The 11,829-nt window shown below is 41.3% G+C and overlaps 1 protein-coding gene across 6 annotated transcripts in view; it reads right to left on the bottom strand.

Moving 5' to 3' along the window:
* Positions 1-354: 354 nt before the first annotated feature.
* The window catches only part of IPCEF1 (interaction protein for cytohesin exchange factors 1), a 217,360-nt gene continuing 205,885 nt past the window's right edge, over positions 355-11,829 (bottom strand). For 4 of the 6 annotated variants that reach the window (XM_017892181.1, XM_017892174.1, XM_017892184.1 and 1 more), the window contains 2 exons: positions 10,318-10,511; positions 1,075-2,345 (listed from right to left, as the gene is read on the bottom strand). In XM_017892181.1, coding sequence (XP_017747670.1) covers positions 2,133-2,345; positions 10,318-10,511 — 407 coding nt within the window. In that variant the 3' untranslated portion in view covers positions 1,075-2,132. Of the gene's footprint in view, positions 2,346-10,317; positions 10,512-11,829 lie in introns of all 6 variants that reach the window. The other 2 variants (XM_017892162.1, XM_017892158.1) reach the window with 1 other exon arrangement.

The raw sequence follows: 11,829 nt of genomic DNA, 5'->3' as shown, positions 1-11,829 counted from the left end.
CTTGCTTCTTGTTTTTTATTTTTATTTCTTTCTTTTTTATTTATTTTTTTTTTTTTTTGAGACGGAGTCTCGCTCTGTCGCCCGGGCTGGAGTGCAGTGGCCGGATCTCAGCTCACTGCGAGCTCCGCCTCCCGGGTTCACACCATTCTCCTGCCTCAGCCTCCCGAGTAGCTGGGACTACAGGTGCCCGCCACCTCACCCGGCTAGATTTTGTATTTTTTAGTAGAGACGGGGTTTCACCGTGTTAGCCAGGATGGTCTCGATCTCCTGACCTTGTGATCCGCCCGTCTCGGCCTCCCAAAGTGCTGGGATTACAGGCTTGAGCCACCGCACCCGGCCTATTTTATTTCTTAATGCTAAGGTTGTTTTTTGTTTGTTTGTTTGTTTGTTTACAGAGTATTAAGGCTTCTTAGTAAAGCTTGAGGAAATACTCAACAACTATTTCCATTTTGTTTGCAGATATAATTCGAGTGGTTTCTTCCATTTGAATGTCAAGCCACACTTTGAAGCTATAAAACAAAATAGGTTATGTCAACAATTTGTCAGGGGTAGGCAGGGCCAACATGAGTACTTGGTGGGTTGTGGTTATTCCTATGATGAGAAATATTCATGGTGATTAGTAAGGGAAGACTTTCATATTGTTTCTCTATGAGCTCTCTTTACCACAATGATTTCCAAATTTCTATTAGTCTTTAATGAAAAGACGACATTAGTTGTGTTGCCTTTGATCTAAGGTTTGCAGGCATAAATGGCACAAAGCTTAAAGTTTATTTAATAGAAAGGATAATCTAAGATGAAAATCCTTTTCTGGTTAAAAGAGTGACTGACAGGAGATAGAAATCTAAATGTAAGAGCTCATGGGGTTTGGGGTGGGGAAGAAAAAGAAAAATTATGAATGCATGCCCCATTTTTTTCCCACAAGATTTCCTGAGCATTCCTCAGACATTATAGTGCAACATTGTAACACCAGTGAATCAATAGTATTTCTATTTTTCTCAAGCAAAAAGTCTAGACTCATCAAATATATACTAAGCACAATATATAATAGTATATCATCTTTTAAAACACTAGTAATTTGAACTTCTATAAATATATTTAAATAACAAACATAGATAGCTATTCACATAGCACACAAGTGACACATAAACATACAAAAATAAAACCATCATGTTTAACTCTTTTGTTGTTTCCGTGGGTTTTTGTTTTGTTTTTTGTTTTTTGTTTTTGAGCAAAGATATTAAAACAATTCAGATGCCAAAGTCATCTTGTCAATATTGATCCTGGGAAATCTGGATATAAATTCACACTATGTATAGGGATCACAGCCAAGGACAAGAGCAGTAGACATTCTTTGCTGGACATATTACTATCTCCTACCGTTGAGTAGGAAAGTTCGAAGGGAGTAGAGGTCTCCAATTGTGATGAGATGTTTTCTCTAGCTGTTGTAAGGAAAGGAAACATTAATCAGATCCCCCAACCTGCACAAAGTGTGAAAACACTAAGCTGTCCTTTGAGTGAGTGGAAAATGGAACATGCCTCCTCCTTCAGCTCTCCCACACGCCACTGTCTATTAAGTATTTCTCAACATGTGGAAAAGGCACCACCATTCTATACCAAAGGCAAGGAATTTTTGCTCTGCAACACCACGTTTGTCCTTGTAGTCACTGCTATAGAAAACATTCCTCCACTCAAAAAGTTATTTGGACCACACAGCTTCCCAGCCAAGTGGCATATGTACATTCTTCTTTTGAAAAACAGAATGTTTCCATGGACAATTATTCCTGGTAAAATTTGATTTTTGCCCATAGCATTCTCTGGAGAGCAAGGAACAGAAGAGACATTTCTCACATCCCTCCTAGAGCCCTGCATCACCATGAGCTCCCAGTAGGAACACAAAAAACGCCTTTCAACTGAACTCAATCATTCCAGTCTCAATGGACGCGTTACGACTGGAATGAGGAGCCCTGGTGTATTTGGTGATTATCTTCATGTAAGATGCATCTTTAGATGGGAAGCTGATGCTTGAAGGACTGGGATTCAGTTTTCCTTTTAAGGAAAAATGTAAGCTTTTGCAATATCTTGAAGAGTTGCTTATGATAAAATATAAGAGGATAAAACCCTGACTTTGTGCCTCAAATGGAATTTTCAACACAGGGAGAAGAAGGTGATTTCTTGAGTTCCTGGGGGGTGTCATCAGTGTCATCAGGAGAAGGCGAAGCCCGCTGCTGCTGATAGATGTCCTGGATCAGCAGGGTGTTCATGACTTTCCACTCTCTGTATTTCCTGGCTGTCAGCTTTGGGTCATCCAGCAACTGGTTAATCATGGCCAGATCATGTTCTTTACACTGTGCAAGTAGAAAAAAAGGGGAAGGGGGGATGTTGAGAGTGTCTTAATTTACATAAACCATCTTTACCAACTCTTTTACAAGTACCATATACATTCACATAAAATTACCAAAGCATTTTTGCACGTTCATATTCTAATTCCTGCATCAAGCCTAACAAATATGACATTTGTTTGCATATGCTAGCCACAAAGAAGTGAAGTATCCTACCCAAGAGTTGGTGGAAGAGCTAGACATTTAGCAAAGGTCTTCTATGGTGCCTTTCCCTGATTAATCCATTATTCCACACCGCAGTAACAATTCTACCTTGGTGTGGGACTCATGCCTCCTAAAACGTATCACTGAAGGTGTTAGCATTTCATTGACTATTCATTTTCACTAAGTAAAACTGGAACGTAACACTTTACCTAGGACATAAGGCAACATAAAATATATCTTTTAAGATTTTATTAAATTATCTTTATTTTAATAAATCCCATTAATTTAATTAATATACACAGACTAAATACACAGGTTATCTTTCTAGTCAAAGAAGAGGCTATTAACCTTCCATCAAAACAGTATGTATTCCAATAATATTAATAAACAACCTATTGGTGCTATTCCACTCTGCCTCCTCTGTAACCAATGACACATATTTCTGAAATGTCTAGCTCAGCTTAGAGTTTTCTACAGACAAGGAATGGAGTAAAAATAAGATGTTCATCCTCCATATTAAAAACAAATATTCAGCCCTGACAATTGTATCTCAAATCTATGCCTGTTTTCTCTATCCCTGACCATAGTCCTAAGAATGGATATCCAGTTCAGTGTATCACACTTGATCTGCTGACACAGCCTCCTGAGCAAGACCACTGCCTCCATTGCCCACATCAACTCCACCTCCACTTAGCAGAGCAGGGATGCATCAAGATGCCGAGTCCCCCTCATGGATCCCCTTACACCAAGGCTCCTCACCTGCACTGGCACCATTTGTTGATACTCTGCTTCCTCCTGACTTTCCAGTCTAATGTACTGGCGTGCATTTTCTCACCCACACAACACTAGCTCACACCTCCGTGTCCTTGTGCCACATGGAGAATCTTCCTTGCCTTTCTTCACCTGATAAACTCTAATATTTAGAGTTTCTTTTACAAAGAACACTTTCCAATTTTTCTTTACCCAATTCTTTTCTTTTCTTTTTTTTTTTTTTTTTTGTTTTTTTGTTTTTTGTTTTTGTGTTGTTTTTTTTTTTTTTTTGAGATAGTCTCACTCTGTTGCCCAGGCTGGAGAGCAGTGGCCTGATCTCAGCTCACTGCAACCTCTGCCTCCCAGGTTCAAGCGATTCTCCTGCCTCAGCCTCCTGAGTAGCTGGGATTACAGGCATGCGCCACCACACCTGGCTAATTTTTGTATTTTTAGTAGAGACAGGGTTTTGCCATGTTGGCCAGGCTGGTCTCAAACTCCTGACCTCAAGTGATACACCCGCCTCAACCTCCCAAAGTGCTGGGATTACAGGCGTGAGCCACTGCACCCGGCCCACCCAATTTTTCATAACCCGTAAATCTTACTCACTTGAGGCATCACATTATAAAGGAAACCTCCCCCGCACGCCCAAAATTGGACCGATAAGCTTTTAAGTTTTTGTGTTCTCATGCCTTCCAATGAAGCCCTCTGAGAACTTACCAATGTACATTTAGGTATTTACGAATAAGTCATGGCCCCTCTTCTAAAGCTTAAAGAAGATGACAAGAAACATTTCCTTCATCCCTGTATTCCCTGCACCTAACGCAATGCCAAGTGCCATGTAGACATTCAATTAATGCATGTGATTGAACCACCCTTTTTGACTATCCCCAGAAAAGCATGTGTGAAGCTAAAATTCACAACCACTGCCAGCAAGTGGATTTTCACTACTCTCCGGTCATCACACTTTCACATCCCTTTTCTGGCAGTCTCCCAAATAACTATTTCAAAACCTCTTCTCATCTCAAGCCGCCTCTCTCATCCTCACTCACAGCTGATGGCCTTGCTGTCTCTTTTCTGAGGAAATGGAAGCCATCAGAAGAGCACTTCTCCCAAGTTCCTATTGCCCATGAACTACATGGATGCAAATCTCTGCCGCCTTCCGCCCTGTTCACAAAGACGGAGCATCTGTGCTCCTAGCAAAGCCCAGTCCCTCCACCTGGGTACAATGGCCCCCACTCTCCTACTTGAGAAATTCATCCCAGCAATTCTCTTCTCTCCTGTGACTCACCAATTTCCCAGATCCCTTCCAGCAGTTTCACTGGTATACATGTTCACTGTTATTTCTTCCATCTTAAAATTCCTCTCTGCCCCCAAATCCCTGTCCAGCTAATGCTCCACTTTCTCCCTGTCTCCAATAGCCCATTCTTCATAGATTCAGTCGCACCAGGCTTTGGCCCCCACCGTTCACCAAAACTGCTCTTGTGAAGACCATCAGTGACCTCCATGTTGTTAAATCCATAATCCATTAAATCAATGTTACACCAGTGATCCATCTTCAACTTATTTATCAGCAGCACCTAAACCTATTGACTACTCTTCCTTCTTGAACACTTTCGTCATTGTGCTCCTGTGACACATTCTCCTGATTTTTCTTATCCCACAATTGCTACTTACTCTCACCTTGGTTTCTAGTTCCTCCTCGTCATGCCACCTCTTCTCACTGGAGTGTTCTAGAGCACCAGCTTGTATGCTCTGCTCTATGTTCATGCTCTTGGTAATCACATGTACTCTCTCCCACTCTCCTATGTGCTGAGGGTCCCAAATTTATATCTCTCCTTACTTCTCCCCTGGACTCCACCATCATTTATCTAAACTTCCTCTTTAGCAGTTCCACATCAACCCCTAAAAGCATCTCAAAAATATCATATCTAAAGCTAAGTTCCTCTTATTCTCTTCATCCCCACCCAACCCACTAACTTCCAATACACATCAAACCCTGTTCCTAATGTAGTCTTCCACAAAGCACTTAATGGTAACTCCGTCTTTCCAGTTGCTCAGGGCAAACACTGGAGTCATTCTTGACTCCTTCTATCACATCCAATCCACCAGCAAAGCCTGATGATTCTACCTTCAAACATGACACAAAGCATGCCATCCCTCTGTTCAGAACCTTCCAGAGGGCCACTGTCTTACTCCAAGTAGAAGCTGGTGTTTGCAATGGCAATGAGGTCCTCAGTGGCTCGAATCCCCGTGTCCCTGGCACACTGCTGCTCTCCCCATGCTCCATCCCCACTACATTACAGCTACCCTGACCTCCCTGCTCTTCCTTAAATGCCCTAGGCACACTCCCGCCCCAAGGTGTTTGCATTTTTGGCCTCAGAAAACCTCAAGCCTCATTCCCTTTCCTTTTTCAGATTTTATACAAATTATGTCTTTCAAGGAGGCCTTTCATGTCTTTCCTATTTAAATATCAATTCCTCAATATTTTATATACCCTCTCTTTTCTGTTCTTTATCAAATTTATCATCACTTATTATATTATAAAACTTAATAGTCAATTATGTTTGTTTATTCTCCTGCTAAAACATAAGCTTCCTGAAGGCAGGCCTTTTTGTCTCACATGCACACTGCTATATAGCCCCAAGTGCCTGAAAGAATGACTGACACATGTAGACATCCGTTGAATACTTGTTGGAAAAATGAATATATAAAATAAGAAATAAATGAATAAATGAATTACCCACTTGCTTTTTATTTTCTTTTGCATTCTGAATCCTATTTGGAGTCTGAGGAAATCCTTTCCATTAAACAAATAAAGTAGACATAGATAGATTCATAGATCAATAGCTGGATGGATAGATAGATACTGATAGATAGGCCAGCAGATAGATAGATAGATAGATAGATAGATAGATAGATAGATAGATAGAGACAGACAGAAGATAGACATATAGATGGATAAAGATACAAAGCCTTCCTTCCAAAATGGAGAAAAAATGGTGCAGTAGGAAAGCAGAGAGATTATTTATAGAAAGTTAGACAGGGCCAAAAGAGCATATTTCTTGTCTCTGAGTTTTCAATATCTATGCTTCCAAAACAACTTTTCCAAAAAAAAAAAAAAAAAAAAAGGCTTTCTTCCTCTGATATCACCATAGTGCTATTAATGTAAAGTTATTTAAAGAGTTTTATTTTGTTCTAAAGAAATTTAGACATCTGCTTCAGAGGAGGATCCTAATTTTTTATATTAAAACTAAAGATCTTCAAAGATTAATAAAATCAGGGAAATTGACTTTGAAAAAGCAAACATGAATTAACCTTTCTTTTATATCTAATAAAATTTTTAGAAAAGGGTCTCTTTAATTTTGGGCATTAAGATGACACTTCTCATGTGGCTTTTGGCTCTAAGCAGTTCAAATTTTTTACCATTTGGCTCTGTGTTCATTCTTTTCTGGATGAAAGAAAAAAAATGTAGATAATAATACAGAAGAAGGAAATTAATGAAACAACAGAACCTTCCAAGCTCCTTCCTACACCAGGCACCCTGGGGCTGGGCCTCGTCCAGCAGCCCAGCTTCTCCTGGATGGTGCAGGAGGCTTTTGGAGGGCTTTGAACTGCTTTCACAACATCCGCTCTGCTTTCTGGCAGACAAGCAAGGTTTGGCAGGGATTCTAAAAATATCATGAAAGAGAGAATGCTATACTTTCAGTTTTTACTCCAAATGGTCAGTGCGTAGCTTGACTTAAGACCTAAGCATTGGAAATGTGCTCTACCAGAGCAGCTATGGGAAGAGGAGGTTCACCGCTCTTGTGACATAGGCCAGAGTAACTCAGAGACAGTTTCAGTTGGACCCCTTAATCATTCCATTAATAATTTATTTTAAAATGAAAACAGGCTTAGCCAAAAGTCAGTGAACGGTGAGCTGTTAGAAATTCCTAAATATCTGTATTTAGTGTGCAGCATAATACGATCAACTTTTGCTCAAGGTCAACTTGGAAGTTTGCTCAACTTCCTAGAAGAATTTCCCTGAAGTGCATTCATTCCAGCACTATCCCAGTGCAGGGATTTTTCTTATTTACGGAATGCGCCTATGGCAAATATAAACATTATTGTTAAAACAGTTTCCTTGTTTCTGCATGAAACTCTGTTGTCTTTGCTTGTCCACGCTCCTACTTTGAAGCTTTTAAAGAATAAACATTTCCTCTGTGTATGATATATTCTCTGTGCAATATATAATACTCAGAGAGAAGTGCACAAATAGAAGAAGTGTGCTTACAGAATTATCACAAAATAAACACTTCTATACAACTACTACCGAGGTCACAGAAGGACCCGCAGCCAGCACTCAGAAGCTCCATTCACATCCCCTCTCAGTCCCATCCTCTCCTCTTCCTCAAAGGCAACCACTCTCTTGACTGCTTTGAATTTTAAAAACAATTAGAAATAATTATTATACCCTTCTAATATGAACATGCACACATGTACCAAGTTCTCTCTCTCCTTTGAATAGGTTGACGTGCTTTGCTTTTGTTTGGCTTCTTCAGCAAGACCAATTTCCACATCAGCATATCCTCTTACCTCCTGAGGTTAATAGGACTGCATGACGTGGGTCCTGTTGTATTTTATCAGCCCCCAGCACTACACTTTGGGGAAGCCTAAGGGATCTATGGAAAGAGCTGCTTCCCACAAATGTCCAGAGAGAGCAGTTCCCCAGCTGGGTGGGGCAGGCAGCCCTGAGCGGGCCCCTAATCTTCTCTGCTTCCTGGTATTCAAAACCTTGTGTAATCTCCTCCCTGAAGACGAGATGACCTAATGACTTGCTTCTACTGAATAGAATACTGCAAAAGTAATGTGATGTCATTACTGCCACTAGGTTATAACCCATCTCACTCACTCACTCTCACTGTGTTGCTTGCTCTGAAAGAAGCCAGTTTCCAAGTTGTGACCTGCCCTATGGAGAAGCCCATGTGGCAAGGAACTGAGGGTAGCCTCTGACCAACAGCCAGAGAGCAACTAAGACCCTCAGTCCAACAACCTGAAAGGAGCTGAATCCTGCCAATGACTACATGCAAGGGTTTAGAAACTGATCCCTCTCCATGGAGGAATGAATGCAGCCCCACCTGACACCCTGATCACAGCCTTGTGAGAGACCTGGAGGCAGAGTCATTTCACCAAGCCACACCCAGATTCCTGGCCACAGACACTTTGAAATAATAAATGCTGATTGTTGGAAGTTGCTAAGCTTTGGGCAAATTTGTTACCTAGCACTGGATAACTGATACCCTGACAGAAAAGCAAAAGCTGCTGAATTCACCAACGACATGGTCATACTGCATGGAAAGCATAAGGTCACAGAGACCCATAGTGAATGGTAACACTAATTCTTTTCACAAAGTTGGCCCCGCAGTGGCCAGGTGAGGGCATGGTGCCTGTAAAGATCTAAAATCCTGAGTCTGCTGCTCTATGGAAGGCCTGAGGCCACAGCCTTTTTCCTTCTACTAATGACTCAAACTGCACATGCTCTCCTTGGCCTCTACTTCCTACTTCTCCCAACATGGACGACAGCTTATTATCCGTTAATAGACATTCCACTTCCTTGAATGTCCTTCTCTTGCTATTCATTTCTTCCTGACTCATGGACTTCGTGACAGTGTTCCTAATGCCCCCAGTAAGTCACTTTCCCCCTCAGGCCACCAAAGCACCCTGAGCACATCTCAACTGTAGTATTTTTGCACTTCATTTCAGTCATGTATTTGTTTCTACACCCAGTAGAGTCCATTCAGCGGTCCCAGTCACCTAGAATAGTGGCTGGTACATAGTAAGAGTCAGAAAACACTTGCTCAATGACAACTTTACTCATTCATATCAGCTATCACAGACGAAGAAGACAGTAAAATCTCAACACACGATGACCTATTACATTGAATAATCAAACATATTCATCAGCTTTGTACATACTGTGAAATGGCGGCCAGTGATATCTTTTATTATCCATAAAAATTTTAATATTAAATAAGAGTGAATCTCTCTGCATTTGTATTCTCTTTGTATAATGAAAATTCACTTTTCTTTTTCCATTGCAGCCTCATTTTGCAGCCTTTTAGGGTGTTCAGATGCTCTCCTGACTAACTGGGGCGCCTGACTAAGAGCCACTGAGCCTGCCTCTGTAGCCTTGTCCTTTCGATTGCTGACATTTCCTCCTGGAAAATGACTCAAGTTCTTCATGCCAAAGGCCATAGACAAAACAAAATTCACTTACAGGTTTTATCAAAGCTTTTCAGATAAATCGTCTGCTAAATCAGGACTATTCGACAAAGTATCCTGGCCTCCACGTGTTCCTGCTATAATCTAAATGTGAAAGCAGGACACTTTTGTTATGAAGAACCATTTCAGCTCAGGGAGGCCCTGAAAATAGCTTCAGTACTTCCTGTGCACTGTCCCTCATTCCCATTGTGAAAACATCCGCTGGTCTATTACCACAGAGTGTGTACTTCCCACTGTCGGGCTCTCACGGTGCTCCTTGGCTGCAATGCCCACAGCTGACAATCACTACATCTTAGATGCAGCCGAAGTCAAAACATTTTCTTCTGGATGTAGTCCTGAAGAATGACACCTTGCATGAATCAGATGAAAACTCGAGATCTTATTTATACCATTGTTTAATCTCACCAGTTGATGATCTCTGTCTCTCATCAACATTTATTGAACCAGGTACTGTGCTAGGTATAAGGGTTACAAAAAAAATTATGCATGGTCCTTGTTGTCTAGGAGCTTAAAATTTGAAATTTTATATCAGAGTGAATGCAAAATCAAGGCCTATTGTGAAAACTGCCTTGGGCGCTACCACGTGAATGTCCTAGTGCTTTAAGAATGTCAAGGTCATCTTACCCTATGAAGATTATATTTACTTTTACAGCCCTTCCCTGCACCCACACAAACACGCTGTGATTAGCAAGAATCTCTGCAGAACCAGCCATTCCTTGCCCCCACATTCATAGAGTTCATCCACAATTTGAAATTTTGTTACCTTTAATGTGCTATTCAATGTTCGGATTTTGTGGAGTTTCTCATTTATAGATGGATTTTTACACCGCTTAACAAAGGATTTTCTCAACTCCTTTTTAGTCGAAGGCCGTCGGTCCCCAAGAGGAGATAGACTAGCTTGCTCTAACGATTTGTACAGCTTCTCCATTTCGTCATCTTCAGACACTTTTATCTCTTCTATTTGAAAAAAAAAAAGAAAGAAAGAAAGCAATAACAATTAACCCAGTAAAAAAAAATCAAAGAGAGAACATTCAATACTGTGGTCCTAAGGCATGGCCCTGCTGGCACCCTCATCTCAGACTTCTCTCTAGAACTGAAAGACAATAAATGTTTGCTGTCTAAGTCACCCAGTTGGTGATACTTTATTATTGCAGAGCCATGTTCCCTGTGAAGGCACCAGGGAAGGAGTTTTTCCAAGCCTCTCTCCTGGCTTCAAGTGGCTCCTTGGTTTGTGACAGCATAACTCCAATATTCACGTGAGGTGTTCCCTGCATGCATGTCTCTGTGTCCAAACTTCCCCTATTTATGAGGGTATCAGTCATGTTGGATTAGAAACCTGCCCTATTGCCCTCATCTTAACTAGTTAAATCTCCAACAACCCCGTTTTCCAATAAGGTCACATTCTGAGGTATTAGGGGTTAAGACTTCAACATATGAATTTTATTTATTTATTTATTTTATTATTATTATTATTTTGAGATTGTGTTTTATTATTGTTGCCCAGGCTAAAGTGCAATGGCACAATCTTGGCTCACTGAAACCTCCGCCTCCCAAGTTCAAGTGATTCTCCTGTCTCAGCCTCCCAAGTAGCTGGGATTACAGGCACCCACCACCATGCCCAGTTCATTTTTATATTTTTAGTAGAGATGGGTTTTCACCATGTTGCCCAGGCTGGTCTTGAACTCCTGACCTCAGGTGATCCACCTACCTCAGCCTCCCAAAGTTCTGGGATTGCAGGTGTGAGCCACCACGCCCAGCCCAACATATGAATTTTAGAGGGACACAATTCAACCCATACAGAGTCCACCCTCTAGCCTCCTAAATTCATGTGTTTCTCATATGCAATACATTCACCTCATCCCAACAACTCCAAAAGTCTTAACCCATTCCACCATCAACTCTAAGACTAAAAGCTCACCAAGATATCATCCAGGCCGGGAGCGGTGGCTCACGCCTATAAGCCCAACACTTTGGGAGGCCGAGGCAGGCAGATAACCTGAACTCAGGAGTTTGAGACCACCCTTGGCAACACAGTAAAACCCGTGTCTACTAAAATACAAAAAAATAGCTGGGCGTGGTGGTGCGTGCCTGTCATCCCAGCTACTTGGGATACTGAGACATGAGAATCACTTGAGCCCAGGAGGCGGAGGTTGCAGTGAGCCGAGATCACACCACTGCACTCCAGCTTGGGCTACAGAGTGAGACTCTGTCACCAAAAAAATAAATAAATAAAATTTAAAAGTGAAAAAAAAAGATGATAACCCAAAAAAAAAAA

Source organism: Rhinopithecus bieti, unplaced genomic scaffold (genome assembly GCF_001698545.2).
Source record: "Rhinopithecus bieti isolate Rb0 unplaced genomic scaffold, ASM169854v2 scaffold_1583, whole genome shotgun sequence".
NCBI classification, from domain to species: domain Eukaryota; kingdom Metazoa; phylum Chordata; class Mammalia; order Primates; family Cercopithecidae; genus Rhinopithecus; species Rhinopithecus bieti.
This window is presented reverse-complemented; position numbering and strand designations above follow the sequence as displayed.